At 65.6% G+C, this 25,460-nt stretch overlaps 8 protein-coding genes across 8 annotated transcripts; 2 read left to right on the forward strand and 6 right to left on the reverse strand.

The window, feature by feature from the left end:
• Positions 1-1,704: 1,704 nt before the first annotated feature.
• On the forward strand, positions 1,705-3,513 carry EMIHUDRAFT_457347 (hypothetical protein; the record flags this gene model as incomplete). The annotated part of the gene is made up of 8 exons (XM_005778647.1): positions 1,705-1,860; positions 1,929-2,018; positions 2,183-2,206; positions 2,239-2,357; positions 2,432-2,553; positions 2,626-2,784; positions 3,036-3,194; positions 3,273-3,513. Coding segments are annotated over 8 exons (912 nt in total), but the record flags the coding sequence as incomplete, so codon positions are not given.
• A 388-nt stretch (positions 3,514-3,901) lies between these two features.
• EMIHUDRAFT_236745 (hypothetical protein) lies at positions 3,902-5,415 on the reverse strand (the record flags this gene model as incomplete). Its single annotated transcript, XM_005778648.1, has 6 exons — positions 3,902-4,201; positions 4,307-4,366; positions 4,543-4,716; positions 4,805-4,900; positions 5,123-5,152; positions 5,407-5,415. 6 exons carry the CDS (start codon positions 5,413-5,415, stop codon positions 3,902-3,904), a joined length of 669 nt encoding a protein of 222 aa, XP_005778705.1.
• A 1,951-nt stretch (positions 5,416-7,366) lies between these two features.
• EMIHUDRAFT_457349 (hypothetical protein) lies at positions 7,367-10,148 on the forward strand. The gene is made up of 10 exons (XM_005778649.1): positions 7,367-7,512; positions 7,790-7,940; positions 8,284-8,312; positions 8,387-8,552; positions 8,627-8,812; positions 8,885-8,952; positions 9,019-9,162; positions 9,260-9,490; positions 9,567-9,704; positions 9,772-10,148. Exons 1-10 carry the CDS (start codon positions 7,414-7,416, stop codon positions 10,000-10,002), a joined length of 1,443 nt encoding a protein of 480 aa, XP_005778706.1. The 5' UTR covers positions 7,367-7,413; the 3' UTR covers positions 10,003-10,148.
• A 3,122-nt stretch (positions 10,149-13,270) lies between these two features.
• On the reverse strand, positions 13,271-13,503 carry EMIHUDRAFT_236751 (hypothetical protein; the record flags this gene model as incomplete). Its single annotated transcript, XM_005778650.1, has 2 exons — positions 13,271-13,319; positions 13,376-13,503. 2 exons carry the CDS (start codon positions 13,501-13,503, stop codon positions 13,271-13,273), a joined length of 177 nt encoding a protein of 58 aa, XP_005778707.1.
• An 892-nt stretch (positions 13,504-14,395) lies between these two features.
• Positions 14,396-14,926, reverse strand: EMIHUDRAFT_236752 (hypothetical protein; the record flags this gene model as incomplete). Its single annotated transcript, XM_005778651.1, has 1 exon — positions 14,396-14,926. The coding sequence occupies one exon, from the start codon at positions 14,924-14,926 to the stop codon at positions 14,396-14,398; it is 531 nt and encodes a 176-aa protein (XP_005778708.1).
• A 244-nt stretch (positions 14,927-15,170) lies between these two features.
• Positions 15,171-17,279, reverse strand: EMIHUDRAFT_457350 (Pirin-like protein; the record flags this gene model as incomplete). Its single annotated transcript, XM_005778652.1, has 5 exons — positions 15,171-15,638; positions 15,724-15,826; positions 16,016-16,100; positions 16,672-16,778; positions 16,956-17,279. 5 exons carry the CDS (start codon positions 17,277-17,279, stop codon positions 15,529-15,531), a joined length of 729 nt encoding a protein of 242 aa, XP_005778709.1. The 3' UTR covers positions 15,171-15,528.
• A 2,470-nt stretch (positions 17,280-19,749) lies between these two features.
• EMIHUDRAFT_236755 (hypothetical protein) lies at positions 19,750-21,240 on the reverse strand (the record flags this gene model as incomplete). Its single annotated transcript, XM_005778653.1, has 4 exons — positions 19,750-19,977; positions 20,114-20,158; positions 20,608-21,013; positions 21,077-21,240. 4 exons carry the CDS (start codon positions 21,238-21,240, stop codon positions 19,750-19,752), a joined length of 843 nt encoding a protein of 280 aa, XP_005778710.1.
• Positions 21,241-25,078: 3,838 nt separating this feature from the next.
• On the reverse strand, positions 25,079-25,450 carry EMIHUDRAFT_115075 (hypothetical protein; the record flags this gene model as incomplete). Its single annotated transcript, XM_005778654.1, has 1 exon — positions 25,079-25,450. One exon carries the CDS (start codon positions 25,448-25,450, stop codon positions 25,079-25,081), a length of 372 nt encoding a protein of 123 aa, XP_005778711.1.
• Positions 25,451-25,460: the final 10 nt, after the last annotated feature.

Below are 25,460 nucleotides of genomic sequence, written 5' to 3' on the forward strand. Positions count from 1 at the left end.
ACGCAGGCGAAGGACCTCTTCCCCGCACTCGAGGCCTTCCATCGCTACCACGACTTGCACCGCTCCTCCTCCGCCGCCCCCCCGCCCACTCCTGCTGCGGCGGCGGCGGCGGCGGCGGCGGCGGCCGGCGGCGGCGGCGCGGGCGGCGGCGCGGGCGGCGGCGCGGGCGGTGGCGCGGGCGGCGGCGCGGCGGGGGGAGCAGGCGGCGGCGCGGCGGGCGGCGGCGGAGCGGGCGGGGGCGGGAAGGGCCGAGACGTGTCGGAGGGGGGCGGTGTGCAGTGGGTTGACGTGAGGCTGGCGCAGCTGCTGCTGCAGTTCGGGCACCGCGAGCAGGCGGCGGCGAATTAGTTAATTACTGATGAATTCGCACTAATTAAGTGCGGGCACCGCGAGCAGGCGGCGGCGAATTAGTTCATTACTGATGAATTCGCACTAATTAAGTTCGGGCACCGCGAGCAGGCGGCGGCGAATTAGTTAATTACTGATGAATTCGCACTAATTAAGTTCGGGCACCGCGAGCAGGTGGTGGCGGCGCTGCACGAGGCTCGTGATCAGAAGAGGAGCGCGAGGACAGTGTGTGAGTGACAGGCGCTGGCGGCCTTGCACGAGGCGCTGCGCTTGGCGCAGCAAAACGACGACCCGGCCTGGCTCCGCCCGTCATTAGCCCGAGGTTGTCCTTCTACTCCCACCACCGTACGATGCGGAGCAGGCTTGCCTCGCGCACGGCCTGCTCTGGCTGGCTCATAATATAATATATATAATAATATAATATAATATAATATAGGCTTGCCTCGCGCACGGCCTGCTCTGGCTGGCGCACGCGCAGGACGGCTGCGGCGCCGATGTGTGGGGAAGGCTGGCCCCGGCGGGGCAGCGGGAGGGGGAGGCGGCGGAGCGGCGCGAGAGCGCGCAGGCGGCTCTCCTCGAGCGCTGCCTCGTAATTCGCATGAACTACCTATGAATTGATTCCTCAGCGCACAGGCGGCTCTTCTCGAGCGCTGCCTCTCGCGCGCCCAGGAGCTCGGCTTGCGTGACCTCGCCGCCCTCGCCTCGGCCTGCCTCGCCCTCCGCGCCTCCCTCGAGGCCGAGGACGCTCTTCACACGTCTCGCTGTGAACAGGCCTCCCTCGCCCTCCGCGCCTCCCTCGAGGCGGGCGTCGCCCCCGAGGCCCCGCTGCCCGGCGCAGCAAGCGCAGGCAACGCCGCCGCCGCGCCGCCGCCAGCCGCGGCGGACGGCCGCACCTCCTCCGTCCGCACCCCTTGCCTGCCGCCCGCGCCGGTCGGCGGCGCAGCAGCGGCGCGGCCGACCCTCCCCAAGACCGCGCCTCCGCCCCTCCGCACGTGGGAGGCGCTCCGGTGCGGCGCGGACGGGAGCGGCGCCGCGGCGCAGCTGGTGCGGGCTTGCGCGTGGGAGAGGTTTGGGCAGAGGAGGCTTAGTGAATTGAGATGAATCAAGTATGCATGAACTTAATGAGTTTGAATGAAGGTTCGGAGAGACGAGGCTGGCGTCACTGCACGCGTCGCTGCAGCTTCGCCTCTACCGCCCTCCCGAGCGGTTCGGGTCCGCCGCACCCCCCCCCCCCCCCACCCAGCACGACCTCAATTGAGGTTAATTAAGGGGAGTTCATCTTCATTCAGGTCCGCCGCCGACCCCCTCCCCACCCAGCACGACCGCCTCCTCGCGGCGTGCAAGCTCGCCCTCTCGGCCTACCGGACCGGGGGCGAGGCCGCGGCGGTGGCGCGGCTCGTGTCGCTGCGGCGGCACTGCGGCTTTGGGGAGGCGGAAAGCGTGTGGCGGCAGCACGCGCTCGACGTGTTGCTGCGCGGCTCCTTGCTGCGCGGCGAGCACGCGCGCGCGTCGGCGCCGCAGGAGGAGTAGCGGCGGCCGGCTCCTCCTCTCGACTCGACCTGGGCTGCACGTCGCCCTAGGCGCTGCTGGGGGAGTACCGGCGGCACCTCGCCGAGAGCGACGGCCCGACGGACGCTGCTTGGGGCGCGGAGCTAGAGCTGCTGCTGCAGGCGGCTCTCTCTCTCTCTCTGTCGGCTCTCTCTCGGCTGTCTCTCGGCTGTCTCTCAGCTCTCTCTCGGCTCTCTCTCTCGGCTCTCTCGGGGCTGTCTCTCTCGGCTCTCTCTCTCTCTGCGAGCGAGCGACCAGCCAGCGATGAACTCATGAATGCGACCAGGAGGGGAGGCTGCTCGAGGCGATCTCCCCATATCTCCCCACATCCCCCCCCTATCTCCCGCAGGTCGTCTGCCAGCTCGCAGAGGCGCGGGCGCACTCGCTTGGCGGGCAGCCAGTCAACGCCCTCCTCCCCGCCCTCTCCGCCGTCGCCTTGTGCGAAGGGCGCGGCTTGCGCGGCCTCTACTCCTCTGCCGCGCAGCTGCTCGGAAGTGTCTAGCAAGTGTCTAGCGAGTGTCTAGGAAGTGTCTAGGCCTCTACTCCTCAGCCGCGCAGCTGCTCGCGGCCGCGCAGCTCGAGGTGGACCCGCCCGCCGCTCTGCAGCTGCTGCAGCGGGTTCGGGCGCACGTGATGCACCACGGCTCGGCCGACGAGGTACTTAATTACTTACCTACTTAATTGATTAATTAATTAATTTCGGTGATGCACCACGGCTCGGCCGACGAGGTCGCGCGGCTGCAGCTTGCGTTTGCCAAGTGCCGGCTCGCGAGTCTGCCTCCGTACTCCAAGGCAGCGCCGCCGTCGGCGCAGACGCTGCAGGCGCACGTCTTGCCGCCGCTGCAAGAAGCGCTCGAGGGCTTCGGCAAGCTGCGCGCCCACACCGAGGCGGCACCGAGATATGGGGAGATATGGGGAGATGTGGGGAGATATGCCCACACCGAGGCGGCCGAGGCCGCGTGCACCTCCCCCACCAAGCGGCAGCTCAGTCATAGCTATCGCTCCTCAGGCGGCCGAGGCGGCGTACCTCGCCATATCTCCCCATATCTCCCCACATCTCCCCATATCTCCCAGGCGGCCGAGGCGGCGTACCTCGCCATATCTCCCCATATCTCCCCACATCTCCCCATATCTCCCAGGCGGCCGAGGCGGCGTACCTCGCCTCGCGCGTGCACGCGACCGCCGGAGCCACCGCCGAGCGCGATGTCGCCGCGCAGGTCTTCGTCGCGGCAGAGCGCGCCGCGACGCTGGCGGCGCAGCGGCCGCTCGGTCGCCTCGCCGACTACGCGGCGGAGGGTGTGCTCGAGGCGCACGCTCGCCGAGGTGCGGAGCTGCTAGAGAGTCACGTGTGCACGCGCGAGTGATGCATGCTGCAGGCGCACCTCGCCGAGCTCGCCGAGCTGGACGCGGCCGAAGCTGCCGTCTACGCGACGTGACCCGGACCGGCCCCTGGAACTAGCCTTGCTCGAGGGGGGATCTTGCGGTCCGGCGCCGCAACTTCGAGCAGGATGTGCAGCACCGCGCACCGGCTCGATGAGCGTGCCGAAGCGGAACTTTCGTTGAGGCCATGGTTTCGCCGCCCGGCGGCGGCGGCGGTGAGCGCAGCTGCATATTGTACGCGACGTGCTGTGTGTCAAGGGCCCGGCTAGAAGCGGTATTCAGAGAGCCAACGGACATACACCTCTATTCCCCCCAAAAGCCCAAAAATAAGAAAACGCTGAGGGTTGGCAGAGCTTCGGGCCGCGCCCGGCGCACATGCACATGTACATGTTGCACAAGAGCCACAACACGAGAACACCCCTGAGCTGTGCACACTCAGTGACAGTGTCACGAGTCACTCAGTCAGGGCCCACACCCCGTACACACGCGACCCAGCGCCGACACAGAGAGAGGGGTGTGATTGCGTCTCCACGCCGGGTCTCCGTGTCGTCAGGCCCGTGTTAGGGCGAGAGCCCCGCGCGCTGGTGCTCAGCCCACAGCCCAGTGCGGGGTCTTGTATCGCACCTTAGCGAGCCGACTCGTCGTCCTCGGATGAGTCGCTTAGGGCTGCCGCCGTTGTGATCGCATCCGGTCGCGACGAATGACGCGCCGCAGGCTGGGTGATGGGGGCGTCGAAGCGCGAGAAGGCGAAGTGCGTCTCGTAGGCGGACGCGATCTGGTACATTGCGGCCTCGCCCTCGATCGCGCCCTCAGCTTGCGCCGAGGTTGTGAAGCGTCCAGAGAGGGGGTACCAATCGCGGCGCCCTTCGCGACGCGCGTTCGACGCAAAGGATTGGCCGACGATGCCGTGAGGCAGATCGCGAGCCTATTTGCGGCTCAAGGCGTGAAGAGGCACTTCGCACGAGGCGACGGCAGCGAGGGCCCGCGGCAAGTTGTGCGCCGGGGTGTCGCCCGAGGCACTAAAGCTCACGTCGAATCGGTGCTTCGCCCCAGCGACGGAGTTGTAGACAGTATTGCCGTGGATGAGGACCTATCCGCACGTGCACCGACGTAAAGAGGCGCCGCGCACGGAGCTGGACAAGCGGTCGCTTGTCTGGCGGGAGGCAAGACGCTCCGCCACGATCTTTCAGACCAACGCGGCATCTACTCACACGTTGCCTGCCACCCTCGCAGCGAGATGGACGCACTCGACATGCCCATCTCAACGGTCAGGTCACCGCACTCGTTCCGTCCCATCATCCCGAACTTGAAGGGGCGTCCGGCGCATGTGCCGTTGATGACATCCCAGCCCCAGTTGCCCTTGCCCAGCGCCGACGCCCAGAGAGACGCGCTCGCCGATCGGTAGGCGCCGGCGAGAGTTACGCGCGCGGCCAGGTGGGCCTGTCATTAGGGGCAAGATCAGTCTGCAGTCTGTGCACACGTCTAGTGCTGTCGTACTTTGCGCCTGCGTAAAGAAGGTGCCGTCCACAAGCAGCGCTCCCTTCCGCAGCGTGAAGGACGCCTCCTCGATCATCAGGTTCAGGGAGATCCCGGGCGCCGACAGAAAGTTGTAGAAAACGCCGTGCTTGCCGCGAAAGTCAGCGCGGCCGCCATGCGCGAAATGGAGATGTGGGTCGCCAAAGACGCGCGAAGCAGGATCGGATGTGGGGGCGGGCGTAGCAGTTGTTGGGGTGCAGCCAGGCGTGAGGTAGTCCGAGACGCCCTCCTCGGTGTCGGAGCACCCGTCGGCGTCCGAGTCGGGGTCGAGGTAGTTCGGCTTCCCGTCGCCGTCAGTGTCTTCCCCGACCATGCCTGCTGCGTTACGTTTTTTCCGGACCTACGTAGATCTTATCAAGTCTCGGAAGGTAGGTAGGTAGGTAGGTGGCGCGGCCGCAGGGCGCGTGGGGTAGGTAGGTAGGTAGGTAGGTCCTTCGTTTGGCTGGATGGAGACCGCTGAGACGTTACAACCGTTACTACCGTTACTCGACATGTCGGGCCATAAAAAAGGACTGAAATCTGACCATTTCAGTCGCCAATTGAGGTCGTATGAATGACCTATCGCGCTCATCTGGTTGTTATGCCTTGGGTAACCCCGATCATGGCCGGATTACCTCGTTTTCGACACTATTTTGGCCGATTGTTGGCCGTTACATCCGTTACTAGTAGTTAGTCAGGTAGGTAGGTAGGTAAGAGGTTTTGGAGGGGCAATGTAGGTAGGTAGGTAGGTAGGTAGGTCGAGACGTCAGACGGCCGGCTCGGCCCGGAGGTAGGTAGGTAGGTTGTCGCAGGTGGGGCGCGAGGAGACTTGATAAGATCTACGTAGGTCCGGAAAAAACGTAACGCTGCGCACGAGCGCATACATGCCGATAAACTACCACAAATTCGCTCACATCGGCAGTGACGACGACGACGACGACGCGCCCGAGACAGGTCCAGTCGGCCGCGGACGCGACTGGTCAAGTACCACGATCACGTGGGAAAACAATTTGACGCTGGCCACGGTCCAAGTGTGGCTGCCGCCAGATAGCCCGCTCGTGGCAAGCGGCGTGAACGTACGCTTCGACGCGCAGCACACCTCTCCGCCTGGGTGCGACGCCTCATCAAAGCGCTGCGCAAGATCTCAAGCTGCCGCATCCACCGGTCGTTCCAGACAAGTGCACATGGCGCCTCCTGAATCGCGACGAGGCCGCAGCGGCGGCCGCGGGAAAGGCAGGCACCAGCACAGGCCGCGTCTATGGCGGTGGACATGCGCCGTGCATCGAGTTGTCTCTCGTCAAGGCCGTGTCCGGCATGTGGCCTCGCAGTGCCATCGGTGCGAGCTGCTTGCCGGCAGCCAGCATCCGTCAGCCGCCCCGGGCACCCCACTGCCAGCGAAGGGCGGCGTCGGCGGCCGCGGCATCCGCCGCCGAGGACGTGGGCGGTGCAGACGACGGCGAGGAGGCGGTTGGGCCGGTGGACGGCAGGAGGGCGTGGCACTGTCCTTCTGCTTTCGGATACGCGCCTTTGAGGGTGGCCCGACCTTGGCGCGTGAGGACGTGGACTTGAAGGTGCTACCGGCGGCATACTCTGTGGGTGTCCAGCCCGGCACGCAGCAGCTCATGCTCACCATCCAGGGCGTGGGCTTGGTCGCGGCGCTGCTCACGCGGCGCGTCGACGCGGACGAGGCCACGTGGCAGTTTGACACCAACGCCGAGCGGCAATGGTCCGAGGCGGGGCCGGAGATGGGGGCGCCGCCGTCGCGGCTCTCCACCGCCGGGCGGGTCGTGCAAATCTCGCTGGTGTCCGAGGAGGAGGTCTTTTGGGAGACGCCGTTTGTGCGGCCTCCGAAGGTCGTGCTCGACGCCGAGTTTGAGAGAGCGTGGCATGCGCACGCGGCACGCGCAAAGGCGGAGGCGCGCGAGGTGCAGGCGGTACGAACGGAGGTACGCGACGCGGCGGTGGTCGACGTGAGTGATGGCACGAAGGCAGCGGCGGCGGGTGAAAACCAGCGCGGCGGCCGGGGCGAGGAGACCGATCCGGAGGAGCAGGAGGACGAGGACGAGGACGAGGACGAGGACGCGGAGGACGAGGAGGTGCAGGCGCAATGCCTCGCCGTCCTCCGCTCGCATGAATCGCTGGCGGCTCCAACGGTGTCTGTCCATAAGCCTTTTGTGCGCGCCAGTCCACCGCAGCCGGGACCCCGCGTTTGACTTGTGTATGTAGTTTGATCGTGACAAAGGGCGCCTTTCGGTGTTGTCAACTGTACTCGAGCGCGCTCGAGTCTCTGTACTGACCACACTGATCACTGTGACTGAGACGTCTGACTCTGAGACTCTGAGAGAGCCGCCTCGCCCTCGCGCGTCGCGAGCAGTCGTCCGCGCAACCGCGAAAAGCGCCGAGACTGCTCGAGCGAGAAGCAATGCGGGGGGCGACGGAGCGGCTCCGCTCTCTCGCAACACACTCGCCGCGCTCTGGGGGCAAACCGGGGCTGACAAGCAAGGGTTCGCTCCCCCTTCACGGTGCGGGAAGGCCAGTGGTGTGGGAAGAGGAGCGCCACGCAAGCGGAGAGGTTGAGGCTGCGAGAGCTTGGCAGCTCGCCATCACCGCCGCCGCGACGCCATGGCCTCCTTCGGAAAGTTCCGCTTCCTCACGCTCATCAAGCCGGTGCTTCACATCCTGCCCGAGGTTGCGCCGCCGGACCGCAAGATCCCCTTCAAGGCGCGCCACAGCCTCGCCGCCCGCAGTCAGTGCTGGGCGCTGACAGAGAGACAGCAATCAAAGGCAGACGTTGCGCGAGTCGCAGTGCGTACGCCGGATTATCAGCACCGCAACCTGCGATGCTGGCGCCCGCGCGTCAGCCGCGGCGCCGCCAAGCGCCGGCGTGGCCCTCTGCGCCGCCTCTGCGCAGCGCCGCCTCACCGCTGCGGCTTGCCTGGCGCGCCGAGCGGCAAGCAGCGCCGCCGCCCTGACGCATCCGCGCCTTTCCCTCGCGCAGGAGAAGATCCTGTGGACGGCCATCACCCTCTTCATCTTCCTCGTCTGCTGCCAGATTCCGATTTACGGCGCAAAGACAAACAAGTCGACTGATCCGTTTTACTGGATGCGAGTGCTGCTTGCGTCGAACCGCGGGACGCTGATGGAGCTCGGTGCGCGGCGGCGGCCGAGAGCGCGGGGAGGGGGGAAACAGGGATGGGCGGGGGCGCTCAGGGGAGGCGGGCTGTTGGAGAGAGAAGAGATGGCGGGCAGGGCTCAAAGCAAGCGGGGCGGAGGAAGCAGCAGAGGGCAGCCGCAGCGCTCTTCTGTGGGCGGCGCCACGCTGGCGGCGGCAGCCCGCGCAAGCCCTCTCTCGGCGGCGGGCTGCCGCACGTCTCTGCGGGGGAGAGGATGGGCGGATCGGGCGGGGGAGAGACGGCTGGCGAGTGCGAGATGTGAGGGCCGAGTCGCCGGTCCGGCTGGCTTGTCACCGCCGCCTCCCCCCCCCTCCCGCAGGCATCTCCCCCATCATCACCTCCTCGCTGGTGCGGATGCTGCCGCGCCGGGAAGCTTGTCGCGCAAACTTCTCCGACACGTCTCGGAGCCGCCCTCTGTGCAGGTGATGCAGCTGCTGGCGGGCTCAAAGATCATCGACGTGGACCAGGGCCTCAAGGAGGACCGCGCGCTCTTCAACGGCGCGCAGAAGCTGTTTGGCATCCTGATGACCATCGGCGAGGCCGTCGCCTACGTCATCTCCGGCATGTACGGCGACGTGCGCGAGCTGGGCGCGGGCAGCTCGAGGCTGAGGAGTGAGGCATGGGGCACGTCCGCGACGCGCGTGCGGGGGATGGTGCTGTAGGCGCGGGTAACTCGATCCTGATCATCATGCAGCTCTTCATCGCGGGCATCATCGTCATCATCCTCGACGAGCTGCTGCAGAAGGGCTACGGCCTCGGGTCGGGCATCTCCCTCTTCATCGCCACCAACATCTGCGAGACCATCGTCTGGAAGGCTTTCTCGCCGACAACCATCAACACGGGCCGCGGCGCCGAGCTGGGGAGAGGACCGCGCCGCCCTGCCGTGAACGGCGCCTCTTCACACCTCCCGCTGTGAGCAGGCACCGAGTTCGAGGGGGCCCTCGTCGCCCTCTTCCACCTCGTCCTCTCCCGCAAGGACAAGTTCAAGGCAGCCCCTGTCCGGCGGCCGTACCGCGAGGCTCCGAGAGGACGCACCGATCTCTCCCGAGAGTAGGCGCTCAAGGAGGCCTTCTACCGCCAGAACCTGCCCAACGTGACCAACATCATGGCCACCGTCCTCGTCTTCCTCGTCGTCATCTACTTTCAGGGTTTCCGCGTCGATTTGCCCGTCAAGTACCGCTCGCAGCGCGGCATGCAGGCGACGCACCCGAGCAAGATAATATGTTGTCACCCGAGCGGGCTCTCCATCGCTCGGCGAGATCTCGGCTGTATCCCGGCCGCCTCCCGGACCGCAGGCGACGTACCCGATCAAGCTCTTCTACACGTCCAACATGCCGATCATCCTCCAGACGGCCCTCGTCTCGAACCTGTACTTTGTGTCGCAGCTTCTGTACAAGCGCTACCCACACAACTTCCTCGTCGGCCTGTTTGGCAAGTGGAAGGACGAGGAGGCGGCGGGGCCGATGCAGCAGGCGCCGACGGCGGGGCTCGTCTACTACATCTCTCCGCCTACCTCGCTGGCGGAGGCGCTCGACGGACCCGCTGCGCGCCGCCTGCTTCCCGGGCGCGACTCCAGTCCCTCGAGCCGCACCCCTCACTCAGGTGCTCGACGACCCGCTGCGCGCCGTCTGCTACTTCGCCTTCGTGCTGGTCGCGTGCGCGCTCTTCTCCAAGACGTGGATCGAGGTGTCGGGCTCGTCTGCCAAGGACGTCGCCAAGCAGCTGCGCGACCAGCAGATGGTGATGAAGGGCCACCTGCCTCGTCTAGCTGTGAACAGCGTCTCTTCACACCTCTAGCTGTGAACAGGTGATGAAGGGCCACCGCGACTCGTCCCTCGCGAAGGAGCTCAACCGGTACATCCCGACCGCCGCCGCGTTCGGCGGCATGTGCATCGGCGCGCTGACGGTCGCCGCCGACTTTATGGGCGCCATCGGGTCGGGGACGGGCATCTTGCTCGCCGTCACCACAATCTACCAGTACTTTGAGATGTTTGTCAAGGAGAATGGCCAGGACTCGGCCCTCTCCGTCTTCTTCTGAGCTCGTCTTTCGAGCTCCTTCTTCTGGGGCAGCAGCATGGGGGGAGGGGCGATCCCAACCCTCTCAGACCAGCCCTCTATCGCCGCTGGGCGGCGGCGCCCGCACCGCCGCCGCCGCCTCTCTCCCCGCGCAGACCTCTGGTGCCCCAGCGCCGGAGGGGGGAGGGAGGGGTGCGGGCGGGTGGTGGTGGCAGCAGCAGCAGTCAAGTGCCAACGAGGCGAGAGGTGCGGGAGAGGAGAGCGAGAGGGGCGAGCGAGCGAACGACGTGGGGGCGTTCGGCGTGCGGTGCGCGGGGGACGATACCGGATGGGGAGGGGCAAGGGGGGGGAGGGGGGCGGGGGGACACATACCGTTTCGCGACGCGCATGCCTGCGTCGCGCCCGTGGCCATGCGCCGTCGGGTGGGTCGAGGTGGGAGGTCCGTGGCTTGCGCTCTCTGGCGCTCCGACCTCGTCCGTTTTGACGCCGACCTCCGGCGAAAACGAACGTATTAGTACACCTCCCCGCCCCGGCAAGGCCCGCTCAACACTTGGTAAGTCGCGAGTCGCAGTCGTCCGCAGACGGTCTCGCCAGACTGAGAGTGAGACTCGCACGCCTCACGCCCCTGTCCCCCCTCACGCGTCTCACGACCTAGCCCGCCTCACCTCCGCTCGCACTGCCCGAGCAGTCCCAGTCGCCGTGCTCCCTCAGCGCCGCGACGAGAGCCTTTGCGAGCCGCTTCGTGAGCTGCGGCTCGGCGCGCGGCGATGCGAAGCGCGCCACGCGGGGCGGCACCCTCCAGATGGGAAGGCTCTCGAGGTCTGCCTCGGGAAGGGCATCTGACAGGGTTGCGGCGGAGAGGTGTGCAGCGCTCCCCTCTGACCCTGCCAAGGCGGCCTCGATCCATCCTCCCCCCTCCCCCGCCACCACGGCCGCACCGCCCATCGCCCGCGCCACCGACAGCGCGCAGCAGAGGAGCGGCATCTCCTCCCTCCGCCCCAGCCGGCGAGGAGAAAAGTCGACGCAGCAGTGGTCGGTGAGGACGCCCTGCTGACACCAGACGAGGCACTCGTCCAGCGCGTCCGCCCGCTGCCGGAGCACATTCAGCAGCGGAGACCCCTTCCTCTCCCTCCGGTGCCCACTCCCTTTCAGCACAGCATACCCGCGCGCCTGCCGAGGCAGAGAGGAGTGGTCCGGTCTACGAGTCATATCCTGAATCGGAAATACGAGAGACAATGGCAGGTCGGCCTCCCATCGAGAAGGAGTCTCCGCGACCACAGAGCTGCGAATCGGAGGGGAGGCGCGGCGGCGCGCCTTTGCAAGCTCGTAGAGGCGGTGTTCCTCCGCATTCAGCCGGTGAGGCACGCCACGAGAGCCGGTGCCCCGCCGCGCCGCTGCCAGCCCACGTGCGAGCCGCTCGACGTCGGCGAGAGCGGGCCGGGCGCACATGTCGTAAAGGAGGAGGTGCAGCGGAGGCGGCGATGATGTGGCAGGCGTGGGGGGAGAGAGGCGGGCTGAGCAAAGAGAATATAACGCGCGGGCCCTCAGCGGAGCTGGGAAGAGGACCGCCGCAAGCGGCGTGGCGTGGAGCGGTTGTGCATCCCTCCGGGGGCCCCTCTGCGCCGGGGAGGCGTTGTTGGAGGCTAGGACGCAAGCGTCCGTCGCCCTTTTCAAACTCGGGGCCCACTCTTCCGCTACGCTCCGACCCGAATTTGGAGGGCCTAAAAGTTTAAGGTGTTGCTGCGCAAAAGGGGTCGGACACCGGGCGCAGCTCATGCTAAGAGCTAGAAGAGGAGATAGAGAGAACAACCACCCTGTCCCGTTATTGCGTACACCAACACCACACAAAACGCTCTCTCTCTCCTGTCCTCACTCAGGGGGGTCACAACTACCAAGTCCCTCGACTAGCTGCCACAGGGCGCAGCTGCCACAGGGCGCAGCTGGAGACGCTCCCCCTCAATCGGCATCCACCCCCACCCGCTCCAGCCCCACTTCTGCTGCCGAGAGAGCTGAATCGAAGCAAGCGAGCCATTGCATCTTGGCGTGCTCCTGGAGCGCGGCTTTCTGCGGCCACGAGCACGGCGGAGTCGGCGTCGTAGCGCGCATCGTTCCCGCTCATCGCCCATTCCTCCCGTGACGTGTGTCGGCCGCGATTCGATGTCGCCACCTTCATCGCCAACGAGGACTCCCTCGACTGCAGGGGGGCTCCGGCGCGGGGAGGGACTCCGCCTGCTGCGCTGGCCGACTGCGCCCTCCTCCTCCATGGGCTCGATCCGATTCCGCAGCGGCGGTGCTGCGCGGGAGGCGGCCGCGGGCACGCTGGGCTCGATCAGGAGCTTTCCCTCAGTTGCTCCGAAAGCACGGATTTGGCGGACGTTCTGCTTTCAACTTTACGTCTTGGCACCAGCTGAAGGCTTGGGTCCCACATCGCCGGATTCGTGCACGGTATTCGGATTTTGCTATTTGCTCGTGTGGGGGTATATCGCAGATTTGTCAATGGTACCGCGTCTGCGACGCGGGCGCCTTGCGGGCAGAGCCCTTAGCCACCCTTTTATCTTGCGCGGTCAAAAAGAAAAACCCCACCAGCTTATTCTTTGTGTCCAACGCTGCGTTCCGAGCATCGCCGGCACTGTCGCCCCAGCTCGCTCTGTCGCAGGGCGAACCGTCACATACACCGCCGCATCTTGAGCACTTGAGAACTTGATAGGGTCGATTCCGCATGGTACGGGACCCCTCCGATCGTCTCTCAGTGGCTCGCACAAGTCGCTGTTAGTGTCGGCGCTATAGTCCCGTACCATGCGTTGGGGGAGGTGCTGAAGAAAGAGAATTTTACAACAAAACTCCCTCGCACAACACTGGGCACGGAGTCCACCGTGCTGCGAGCCTGTCGCTGTCCCTTTTGTCAGTAGCAGGAGAACTAGGAGAGCGCAACCAGTAGGAGGCCCGCGCCTGCCCCCGTGCCGCCGGGTGCAACCTGTCCTATACGAGAGAGGAATCCCTGGGACCCTGTCGTGTGGGTGAACCCTGCCCAGCCCCCCTCCGTGTCGCGATGCGCTCCCCGCTCCCGTTCCCCTGTGTCCCTGATCGTCCTTACAAGATCCTGCTCGTGCCCCATATGGGGACCCTGTCCTTCTCCCACCCCTCGTTTGGCGTGCCCGTTTTATTTATTTATTACACTTGTGGCGCGTGTCGGACTCGACATTGTCCGAATTGCGGCGGACGTCCCTTGCCTTATGCAATCTCGATCGGTATCGAGATTGAAAGAGTCTCTCTCCAGGTTCAAGCCCTCCCTAGAATTCGCGCCAGCTCGCACAGGTCGCGTGCTGTCCAGCGTACGCACTGCGACTCGCGCAACGTCTGCCTTTGATTGCTGTCTCTCTGTCAGCGCCCAGCACTGACTGCGGGCGGCGAGGCTGTGGCGCGCCTTGAAGGGGATCTTGCGGTCCGGCGGCGCAACCTCGGGCAGGATGTGAAGCACCGGCTTGATGAGCGTGAGGAAGCGGAACTTTCCGAAGGAGGCCATGGCGTCGCGGCGGCGGTGATGGCGAGCTGCCAAGCTCTCGCAGCCTCAACCTCTCCGCTTGCGTGGCGCTCCTCTTCCCACACCACTGGCCTTCCCGCACCGTGAAGGGGGAGCGAACCCTTGCTTGTCAGCCCCGGTTTGCCCCCAGAGCGCGGCGAGTGTGTTGCGAGAGAGCGGAGCCGCTCCGTCGCCCCCCGCATTGCTTCTCGCTCGAGCAGTCTCGGCGCTTTTCGCGGTTGCGCGGACGACTGCTCGCGACGCGCGCGAGGCGGCTCTCTCAGAGTCTCAGAGTCAGACGTCTCAGTCACAGTGATCAGTGTGGTCAGTATACACGACAGAGACTCTCGAGCGCGCTCGAGTACAGTTGACAACACCGACAAGGCCTGCGAAACGCGCCCTTTCGCTTTCAAAGGCCCTTTGTCACAAAATCAAACAAGTCAAACAGTCCCAAACATGCGGAATCCCTGTCCCTGTGCAACAGGGCAACCCTCAGGTCCGAAAAGCAAAATGCGAAAAGCGGTGCCGCTGCGCCGCGTGCCGCCGTGCCGGGAACAGGGGCGAAAAGCCGAAAACTCAAGCGTCAAGGCCGTTGTCAAGGGTGTCCGTCGTGCCACGTGCGTGCGTCGTGTTTTTCTCGCGAATACACAGGATACATCAGACTACACAAAAACGTAGTACCGAATCGCTGACGATTGTACTGTTGGCGGGACAGATGGAGACTAGATGGCACACTGGAAGTGCACCGACTGACGACAGCGTGGCGGGGCCGAGACGTGAAAGTGGCAACGGTCCGGGGGCGCGAGTCAAGTCATCGCCGCACGCCGCCGCTATGGTACAAGCCCCGGCGCAGCTCAGGGGCCCGAGGAGAAGATGGGAGCAGGCCGCACGACCCCTACGCCTCCTGCGCCTTGGTGACGAGCCCGCTGCAAACGTAAACCGACTCCCCGTAAAAGTCCGAAAAGTCGGCCGAGCGCTCGACTGTGGAGAAGCGGAGCGCATCGCACGCGCGACAGAGGTAGAGCGTCCGCCCGCCGCGCACGCCGATCGGGTGGCTTGTCAGCTCCTCGAGCGGCGGGAGCGGCCGCCGAAGGTCTGCCTGCAACCATCCAAAGCGAGAGGACGGAACGGAGGCCAGCACTGCGAGAGCTGGGTCCTTCGCACCCAGCTTGCGCTTGAGGATGGGCGCAAAGGTGCAGGCGCCCGAGAGCAGGATGTACGCGCCCACGGCCTCCATCAGCGCGTGCGAGAACTTTGGCGGCGCCGGAGGCACCGCAAACTCAAAGCCGGACGGGACGGCCGAGAGGAGCGAGGAGAGGCTGTCGAGGTGGGCCACGGCGGGTCCGGCGCGCGGAGTGGTGACGGTGGCGCGGGCGGCGAAGCCCGGGAGGAAGGAGGCTGGGGCGAGAGCGAAGAGGGCGGCCATTAATGAGGTTTTCTGCGAGAAGCTGGACGGCGACCAACTAGGCCCTTCATCAACGTCACGCCAAAAAAAGAATTAACGAAGCCACTCCCATCCCTCCCTTGGGTTGTCGGTTTTCTTTCTTTCAGGAGGGCTCTCTTGCCCGCATCCCGATCCCAATCGTCTGGCTAACTGGGGCGCTTCTTAGCTCCTCGGTCCTGGGCGTGCGGCTAATGACTGCACTCCACAGCAAGTGCTCCAAAAGGGCTGGGACCCAAATAGCAAGTTTAAATCAGATCACAGATCACAGATGGCCTGCAAAGGTACAGGAAGAGAGGACACACCAGACGCGACCCGACCGCCGACATGTCGCGGGGGCGTCCGCACAAGGTCGTCAACTCTCTCCGACTCTCCGACTCTCGCTCCACCACATGACTCATGAGGCAGAGCTAGTGGACAACCAATTCGCGCGCAGCAGAACTGTCAACTGTGGCTCACTGGGAAGAAACGATGAGTCTGTGGACGCAAGAGGGAGGGGGGGGGGCGGCGCTAGTTGCGGACAGGCTGCCTCCTCCCGTCACCAGTCCCGCATCTGTAGACCGCCCAAAGTGGGTTCACAGGCGCCATCAGCGGCCCATCTTTCCCGAGCGGAAATCGGCATTCGCCTGCGCGATCTCGGCGTCCGTGTTCATCACAAAAGGGCCTCGCGCGGCGATGGGCTCGTCGAGCGGCGCACCTAAAGAGAGAGAGGGGGAGAGGGAGAGAGGGAGGGAGCTGTGATCGGACAAGGAGGGAGGGAGAGGGCGGGTCGAGCGGCGCACCGCCGAGCAGCAGCAGCTGCGAGCCTGCCTCCGTGGCGGCCAGCCGCAGCGTGCGTCCCTCCCGCTGCATCAGTGCGACCGCCTGAGGCCCCACCTCCTCCTCCTGCTCACAGCTGCGGCTGTGAAGAGAGGCAACCTCCTCCTCCTCAGCAGCTCGGCTCTCTCTCCCTTCTCTCTCTCTCTCTCTCTCTCTCTCTCTCTCTCTCTCTCTCTCTCTCTCTCTCTCTCTCTCTCTCTCTCTCTCTCTCTCTCTCTCTCTCTCTCTCTCTCTCTCTCTCTCCCTCTCCCCCGCCTGGCCCTCGGCGCCGACCCGCACCCCGCCGCGCCGCACGAATACGATCGCGTTGTGGCCCTCCGGCAAGGCGAGCTCGACCGGCCTGGGAGGAGGCGGGAGGGGGTCTGTGTCTCTGCTGCATCTCGGCTGCATCTCTGACGGCGCCGTCGGCACAATGTGAATGTGCATACTTCTTGTTGTTGTTCTACGTCTCCTCTCGGGGCTGCCTGTGCGGTGCCTAACCCTAACCCTAACACCAACCCTAACCCTGACCCTAATCCTAACCCTAATCCTAACCCAAACCCTCTCCTCTCGGGCTGCCTGTGCGGTGCCGTCAGCTCGATGTCCCAGAGCTCTGCGGGAGAGAAGGTCTGCGCGGGCCCGGTGGTGCCTAGTTGATCAATTGCCGAGCTACAGCCGAGTTGCAGCCGAGAAAACCGAGCTACAGCCGAGCTACAGCCGAGCTGCAGCCGAGCTGCAGCGGAGATAGAGCGGAGATAGAGAGAAGGTCTGTGGCCCTGAGGTGCCTGCTCACCCTTTCTCTCAGCTGCACCTCGGCTGTATCTCGGCTGTATCTCGGCTGTCTCTCGGCTGTATCTCGGCGGTGCGTGCCGTCCAGCGTGCCGGCGATGACCCTCGCTTTGCCGGCCGGCGAGGAGGCGGCGTCGCTGCACTCGCCCGCCGCCGAGAGAGGCACGGTCGGGATGCGCGAGGCGAGGAGGGGCTGGTAGCGCGGCGCGTGCATCTTTTGCGCCTGGGGCAGGTTGATCCACAGCTGCGCCTGTGGACCGCCCGCGCGAGTGTGAAGAGGCGGGGCCATGAAAGGGAGGCAGGCCGATGCGGCGAGGCTGCGCCATCTCGAAGGTGCCTCCCGCCCGCGCGAAGGCCGTGGAGTGGAACTCCTCGTGTATGATGCCTGACGTAGCACGCGCCGCCAAGTGAGATGCACACATCACACTCGGCTTGCGAATGTCGCGCCTCTCCCCGCCGTCATCCACTGCACGTCTCCAGCGCCAATGACATCATTGTTGCCCACCGAGTCGGAGTGCTCGACCTCGCCCTGCCACGCGATGGTCACCGTCTCAAAGCCACGGTGCGGGTGCTGTCCGACGCCGAGCCGCTTTGCCGTCGGCTCAAAGTGCTTTGGCGCGGCATAGTCAAACATGAGCCACGGAGAGAGCTCGTTCGAGAAGGCGTAGTGCGCAAACACCGGGAAGACGTGGAAACCGTTGCCGACCCAGTGAGGCCGCTGCGCGGGGAGGACCTTCTTGACCGCCTTCATATTCGCGAAATGTTGACGAATGGTCAACACAGTGACGATGGGACACGACGAGTCGGCGCGACCGCGAGCTGCCCTGGCGCCACCCCCAGTTTCCTTTCTCTTTGAGCTTAGCCTTCGATGTTATGAAACAACGCAAGGCGGACATGGCATATCGCTCTCGGGCCCACAGACATCCCGCACACTCGCCGCACACCCGCCGCCCCCGCGCGCGCCCCACCCCGGCCGGGAGAGAGGGGAGTGACACTTTCTCTTTCCCCCCATTCCTCTTCTCCCTTTTTTTCGGCCCTCTCGTGTGCGGGCTGCGGCCCCCTGCGGGTTTGGGAGTTATGCCTAGGTGCACAGCTTCGCCTTCGGCGACCATGGCACTTGGCAGCCCCTATAGGCTATAGCTGGGGCGTTGCATAGGCCAAGCCATAGGCGGGGAGAATCTCTCGACTCTCCCCCCCGAGCTGCTCAGCCTCAGGGTCTCTCCTCCTGTCACTCTTCTTAGTTCTTTCTTCTTTCTTTGAGGGCAGAACGCCGGTTTGCAGCCCCAGAAGCTCACAGAAACACGTCGTGCGCGGACACACGCGCCAACGCCACAAGGGTCAGGGGGAGGCGATGCGTGATGAGGGGCCGGTAGTACCGACGAGTTCAGCGCATGCGGTGCAAGCGCGCCTCGCGGAGTGCGACGCCCTCTCTCCGCAGACCCACCCACGCCACGCAGCCCCCGCGTGGTGCGTGGTCGGTGGCGCGTCAGACCCAGTCGAGATGCTCAAACGTCGCGGGCACATCCTTGACGCACAGCGGCAGCGCTCCGTCGAGGGTCTGCATGACGCCGTCTGCGAACTCGACGATCATCCCAAAGCCCAAGCGCATGCCGCGCAGGTGCGGCTCGGGGCCGAGCTGCGGCTCGACGGCCAGGTGCAGCATCAGCGGCGACACCTCGAGGCGGACGCCCGTGATCAGCTCCTCCAGCCCGGCGGGGAAGGTGTCGATCATGTTCGTGAGCCACGGCGCCTGCGTGCGCCGCCGCTTGCCCTCCCCATCGGTGAACAGTCCGCCGCAGCCGGCGGCGGTGGGGAAGTTGAAGGTGTCGGCCACGATGCTGAATCGTCCGGAGGGGTCGTTGCGCGCGCCGGCAAGCGGCGCGGCGATCGTTCGCTTGTCGACCGAGAAGGAGATTAGGTGCGCGACGGTGTCGTCTGTGCGGCTGCGCACAAGGATGGAGACGTCGAGACGGTCGGCGCTGGGCCCAGATGCGGTCCAGCTCGCGGGCAGCGGGACTGGGGCGCTGAAGGCTGCCTCGAGCTGGAAGGCGTCGCGGAACTCAAGCTCGTTGCCGTGCATCGACACGTTGGCCGAGTACCGCCCCGCGCGGACCACCGTGGAGAAGGCCACCGGAGCATCGGCGCCCCACCGCCCCTGCACCACAAAGGAAAAGTCCGCCAGCGGGTCCTCGACCTTCTCCTGGCTGAGCGGCTGGCCGTCGCGCGAGAGCACGCGGTACCTCCTGCGCCAGTCCACCGCGAGGCCCTCGCCAAGGTCCGGCCACCGCTGCAGGCACAACGTGCGCCAGAGCACCCGCCGGTTCTCCACCTCGGCAGACGCCCACGCTTGGCACACGCAGCACATGCGGGCGAGGCTAGTGGCATCGAGGGCGCAGAGGATGTTGAGCACAAGCCCACCGTCGTCGTGGAGGAGCTGGGCGGACGCCGCGGAGGGTTTGGCGAACGGGTGCCGCTCCGTTGCCGGCACGGCGCCGGCAGAAGAAATTGGCCCCGCGCCGTGCTGCTGCTGCCTCTTGCCGTGCCGCGTTATGGGCGGCATCTGGGGCGGCGCAGCACCCCGCGTTGCGACCGTGAGGGCCGGAGGGCTGCGACGAGGCCGACTAATCGTTGCGAGGCCTTGGGGCGGGGGGCGGGCTCCTGCGTTATGGGGGCAAGGACTTGCGCGCCGCTACGCGGCGCGCGGAGCGGCGGGGGTAGGGGGGGGGGCAGAGTCGGGAGGGGTCGGGGGTGGGTCGGCGTACGTCGCGCGCTTACCTCTCTTTTTGCTTGCGAACGAGTGAGCCAATGCTCCTCTGGTCAGACAAGAGAGAGGGAGGAGCGGGGGCCGCCGGGGGGGCCGCCGCCCATTATGCATTAACGTATAACGATTAAGCCGCGGAATCGCCAATGTCACAACCGGTCAACCGAGGACCTAGTCCCTCCAAACCCTCTGAGCCGCCGTACCGCGTACCGCTTCACATATTACATAGACTAAGCGCGCACACACGCCGCGCGGTAGATGTCGCCGACTTCTTAGCGATGTCGCGAGCAATAGCAGAGACCATCGGGTTCAGCAATCTGCGATCGCGCTGCCCAAGCACTGGCAGAGCGCATCGCACACGCTGCCGAGATCACAATCGCCTGCGTCGACCTCTGGCAAACCAAAGTCACCTATTCAGCGTCAATTTCGGTGCTGTGTCACCGCTGCTTCCAAGCCGATGTCACTCCGCCGCCCAAGTACCGCCGCCCATCTCCAAGCCTGCGGAGTCCAGGCCGTCCGCGCCAAAGCCGCTGTCAAAGCCGCTGCCAACAGCGTCCCCCGCGCCGCCGACGTCGGGCAGCGAAGCGTCGGGCAGCGAAGCGTCGGCGAGGGATGCGTCGGGCAGCGTCCCGCCAGGCAGCAGGTCAAAGGCGCCGCCCGAGAGAACGTCGTCGGCAGGGACGCACGCCTGCGGGAGGCAAGGCGGGCGGGCGGGGTGGGGGCACGGCAACCTCCATGTACGCTCCCTCCGCGGCCTCGCGCTCTCGGCGCGATCTCTCGCGCTCTCGGCGCGATCTCTCGCACATATCTCTCATCTCTCGCACCGAGTAGTCCACGCCAGACGAGAAGAGAGACGGCTCGAGCATCGCCTGAGAGGTCGCAGTCTTGGGGAAGTCTCGCACGATCTCGGTGATCTCGCACGCTCTCAGCATCTCGGCGCCATGTCCAGCTGCGGCGCGGTGAAGATTGCGGTGGCGGCGGCGACGCCAGCAGCAGTGCCGACAGCGAGGGCGGGGCACAAGAACGACCCTCCCCCCCCCCCTCCTCCACCGCCACCGCCACGGACAGCAGAGCCGCCAGCTCCCGTCGCCTCCGCCGCTGCCAGCTTCGGCGGCGCCGCCACCGCTGTCGCCACCGCAACCGGAGTGGCTTCTGCCACCGCCGCCGCAACTGCCACCGCCGCCGCCGGCGGCACCGCCGCCGCTTGCGCCGGCGGCATGTGCGACTCCTCCCGGAGCGTGCTCTGTCGCGGCTCCGCCGTTGCGTCGAGAGACCACGCCGCGTCCGCGAGGCGGCGCAGCCGTGCCAGCAGCATCACCCGGCCCTCCGCCGCGTCCCCGAGGTGGCGCGAGGTGAGGGTGAGCCGGGCAAGCTCCTGCTCAGTGTCCGCGTTGACGAGCCGGACATATGCCTCGGACAATGAGTAGAAGGAGATGCCTGCAGTGTACACGTCAGCGGCGACCGCAAGCGCAGCGATGCGGTCGGGCAGCTGCGGGAGCCAGATGTAGATCCGCTCCTGGTCCACCAGCCCGCCCGCCCCTCGCTGGCCAGTGAGGATGTCGCCCGTGTGCACGATGGAGGAGGCGCCCGCCATGGCGCGGTGCTCGCCGTTGCGCAGCCGGCCATACCAGATGGTGCTGCCCTCGTCCCGCGAGCCTCCCGCCTCGTACCCGACCACGGAGCAGTCGAGGTCGACCGGCGAGGCGATGCCAGGCGCGTCCCGCCTGAGGTAGTGGCGTGAATGTGAGAGGCTTGGGAGGCGGGAGTGAGCGCGGGCTTGCCCTCACCAGCCGAGGCCAAGATAGACCCGCTCCAGCCGGCCGGCCTGCGCTCCAACCGGGAGCCGGACCGCCTCAGCAGGAGAGAGCGCGACGACAACCGGGATGCCCTCCGCGACCGGCGCGACGTCATCGTCGAGCTGCTTGGTGTAGGAGTGGCCGCTGAAGTGCATATGTGTATTATGCGCTCTTCCTGCGCGCGCCGGCTTTGTTCGGCGGATGTAGCAAAAAAGAATCGGCTGCGTGCGCGGTGCGGTGCGGCGCTGCGGACGCGTGCGGGTGTGTGCGTGTCATGACTCATGTGGCTACAGCAAGTCCAAGTGAGAGAGAGACCATGAGAGAGATTTTTAGCAATCCAAACGAGACCATCCGTCTGTATTATTATTAACAACGTCAACGAAGGCGCTCTCAAAAAAGAATTTTACACAAATTTATATTGCCTTCCGCGTTAAAATCCCTGTGTGGTGTGGCGGCGTGCCGTGGTAGGGTGCCCACAGGACCCAAAAAAAGAAAGGAAAAAAGAAATGGGCCGCTCCCGATCGCAGCACTTCGTGTTGGAGAGTCGAGATATTGAGAGTGTGACTAGGAGGGTGGGACGCTGGGGATTCTCAAAGGTATACCCTTGGAATGGCCGGATCCGGCCTTAAGAGTACGAGATCGCGCGCGCTTCGCGCGCTGCACCGCCTATTCTCCGCGGCTGTGTGACGACGCGTGCCGTGTGCCAGTAGAGTTGGGCGCGCGCGGCGCGACGGCGCCCGCGAGGGAAGGCGCGGGTGCAGCGGCCGCCGGCGGCCGTACCGCCCGCCAGCCGGCGCAGCAGCGGCCAGCGCAGCGGCCGCCGGCGCAGCAGCCAGAGCAGCCGGTGCGCGCCTTGTGAGGCGAGTACTGCCGCCCGGCAGCCTCGAAGCGGCCGGGCGGCAGTACTCGTTCGAACTTTGCGAGCCGTGCGCGCGCCGAGGCGCCCGCGGCGCGCGCCCGCCCGGCTGCCAGTAGGAGGCGGCGCAATATGGCCTATAGTACAGCCCTTGAGGAGGAGGAAGAGGCTGGCTGGCAGTGCTGTATGCCGCCGAGGGGCAGTTTTGGGGTGCTGACCCACGCCCAGGGGGCTGCAGAACGCGTCCGCAGCCGGGACAACCCGCCCCCCCAGTCGAGGCCGGCAGGGTTCGTGAGTGAATTTTCACACTTTCACTTTCACATGTGAATTCATGTGAATTTCACATGAAACGTTTCGGCCGCCCCCGTTTCACTGAAAATTTCACAAGTTCGACTACTTTCGAAGGCTCTGGCATCTCCGAGGCGGCAGCGGCGGAGGCGGCAGCAGTCGAAACCGGTTTCGAGGCGGCAGCGGCGGAGGCGGCACAGCGGAGAGAGCGGCGGTGCGCCTACCACTGCCGGCACCGGTAGGGATCTCTGTGCCACCAATGCCGCGCGTTCCTGCTTCCCTGCAGCGAGGCCGTGGTCAAGGCCGTGGTCGTCCCCAAGGCTCAAAGAGCAGGGGCCCGCCCTCACTGCATCAAAACGCGGTGAAAGCAAGGAAGTGTAGAAAGGAAAGAGCCCACAATAACTCTAGCGAGAGGAGGTGCAGCTTGGTTCGTGTCCTCGGGCGCTCGAGGACGTGTGTGTTGCCTCAATGTTCTTTTAATGCGCGCCCCCGCCGAAATACACTGCAAATACACCATACACGCGAGATGCGTCGGCAGCGACGCGCACGACCTCTTAAGAAGCACCGTGTCGTTAGGATTAGGGTTAGGGTTAGGGTTAGAATTAGGGTTAGGGTTAGGGTCAGAGAGCGTTCAAGCCGTTGTGCAGCTCCTAAGAGAATGGTCCGGTTTGGGCCGAAACCAAATGGAGGAATCAGCGGTCCGTCGACACGAGCTCTCGGTGAATGCTTTGGGTTCTTCGGGCTAGGGTTAGGGTTAGGGTTAGGGTTAGGGTTAGGGTTAGGATTAGGGTTAGGGTAAGGGGTTGGTTGTCGTCGCGCGCTCTCGATATCTGGCTAAGACAGAGACACAGCAGCAGAGGCGACCCAAGCGACACATCAGAGCATGGATGCTTGGGGGCGCGAGCCGCCATCTTGGACTGTGAGGCGAGTATTTGCAACCGGGAGCTCGCCGCCGCCCCTACACCGCCGCCGCCGCCCTCCCGGTGGCAAATAATAGCCCAAGTCGAAGAGTGCGCCCCGCCCTCGGTATCTGGGCGGCAGGCGGGACTAGAGAGGCACGCTGGTGCACGGATGGGGGGGCGAGCCGCCATCTTGGACTGTGAGGCGAGTATTTGCAACCGGGAGCTCGCCGCCGCCCCTACACCGCCGCGGCCGCCCTCCCGGTGGCAAATAATAGCCCAAGTCGAAGAGTGCGCCCCGCCCTCGGTATCTGGGCGGCAGGCGGGGCTAGGGTGGCACGCTGGTGCGCGGATGGGGGCGCGAGCCGCCATCTTGGACTGTGAGGCGAGTATTTGCAACCGGGAGCTCGCCGCCGCCCCTACACCGCCGCGGCCGCCCTCCCGGTGGCAAATAATAGCCCAAGTCGAAGAGTGCGCCCCGCCCTCGGTATCTGGGCGGCAGGCGGGGCTAGAGAGGCACGCTGGTGCGCGGATGGGGGCGCGAGCCGCCATCTTGGACTGTGAGGCGAGTATTTGCAACCGGGAGCTCGCCGCCGCCCCTACACCGCCGCCGCCGCCCTCCCGGTGGCAAATAATAGCCCAAGTCGAAGAATGCGCCCCGCCCTCGGTATCTGGGCGGCAGGCGGGGCTAGAGTGGCACGCTGGTGCGCGGATGGGGGCGCGAGCCGCCATCTTGGACTGTGAGGCGAGTATTTGCAACCGGGAGCTCGCCACCGCCCCTACACCGCCGCGGCCGCCCTCCCGGTGGCAAATAATAGCCCAAGTCGAAGAGTGCGCCCCGCCCTCGGTATCTGGGCGGCAGGCGGGGCTAGAGTGGCACGCTGGTGCGCGGATGGGGGCGCGAGCCGCCATCTTGGACTGTGAGGCGAGTATTTGCAACCGGGAGCTCGCCGCCGCCCCTACACCGCCGCGGCCGCCCTCCCGGTGGCAAATAATAGCCCAAGTCGAAGAGTGCGCCCCGCCCTCGGTATCTGGGCGGCAGGCGGGGCTAGAGTGGCACGCTGGTGCGCGGATGGGGGCGCGAGCCGCCATCTTGGACTGTGAGGCGAGTATTTGCAACCGGGAGCTCGCCGCCGCCCCTACACCGCCGCGGCCGCCCTCCCGATGCGTCGAGAGTCGACTCTCGACTGCTGAGAGAGTTCATCCCACCATCAGCACCGTATTCGCCCACAGCATGCCATGAGATTCATATAGGTCTAGTGTACACATCAGCTCAGCGAGACCAATATCTCCAGCCTCCTTCATCTTGGCTGCTGCTTGGGAGCCATCACCTGTGCAAGTGAGTGTCAGAGTGGTCGGAACTCGGTGGGAGCATCCGTCATCATTCACGTTCACACGACTCTTCACACTCGCTCGAAAAAGTGAAATTTTGTTTCACATGAAATGTGAAGTGAAAGTGAAAGTGAAACCGATTCGCTGTTTCCATGTGAAATCACGAACCCTGGAGGCCGGTCGAAGCCCACTTGGGAGCAGCCATGAGGAGTCCTCTTGGTGCTCCTGGCGGCCGTTGGAATGGCGAGCGCGCGCCGATGGGGGGGGGGGGGGTCTTGCTTGCTCCACACCGAGCGCCATCGGTCCGGACCGGTGCTCCCACCGAGGGTAGGCCTGCACAAGGTCTGAGCCGCGGGCGCTCGGCGCCAAGTGCAGTGTCACGCTCGCGCTGGAGCGGGTCACAATGGGAAACCCTCGTTTCCTATGAACTCGGTCCCCCAACGGAAGAGGCCTCTCTCCTATTGGAACAATCCAACATCAGATTTGCCTCGTGCGTCCCTTTTTGAGCCGGAAAGCTATTTTCTTTTGGGTCCTGTGGGCACCCTAGCCGTGGCCTCCCATCCCTCCCTTGCGTTGTTTTTTCGCCTTTGTCTCTTGGTTTCCCCTCCTATGCGCCACTCAGCCGCCCCCTTGGGAGCTCGCCTTCCGCACGGCCGCGAGCACCTCTCGCGTGCTCCTGTCGGACAGCGCGTCGCTGAGGCTCGCCGGGGGGAAGGCACCGGGCTGGCCGCGGCACTGGCTCGCCACCGCCTCGAGCCACGCAGCCATGGGCGGGTCGGACTGCCACCGCAGCGCCGAGTGCCTCTGCCGCGCCGCCTCGCCGCGCACGACGCAGATCTTCCGCTTGGTCACCGGGTCGATGAGAGGCTCGAGGGTGCGGTAGAGGGCGTGGAAGAGTCGCGGCGGGTCGAGGAGCACGATCTCTGCCAGCCGCTCCGGGAAGTGGTTCGCAAACATCGGCAGCGCGGTCGAGCCCATGCGCGGGTTCATGTCTACTCAA

The sequence above is a fragment of the Emiliania huxleyi genome (assembly GCF_000372725.1).
Source record: "Emiliania huxleyi CCMP1516 unplaced genomic scaffold EMIHUscaffold_240, whole genome shotgun sequence".
Lineage (NCBI taxonomy): Eukaryota > Haptophyta > Isochrysidales > Noelaerhabdaceae > Emiliania > Emiliania huxleyi.

Bases quoted from the DNA above. Each gene is read 5' to 3' on its own strand.
- EMIHUDRAFT_457349 (XM_005778649.1), top strand. From the start codon at position 7,414: ATGGCCTCCTTCGGAAAGTTCCGCTTCCTCACGCTCATCAAGCCGGTG. The intron at 7,941-8,283 runs GTGCGCGGCGGC...CCCCTCCCGCAG, and splicing joins CGGGACGCTGATGGAGCTCG to GCATCTCCCCCATCATCACC. The intron at 9,163-9,259 runs GCGACGCACCCG...CCCGGACCGCAG, and splicing joins GCTCGCAGCGCGGCATGCAG to GCGACGTACCCGATCAAGCT.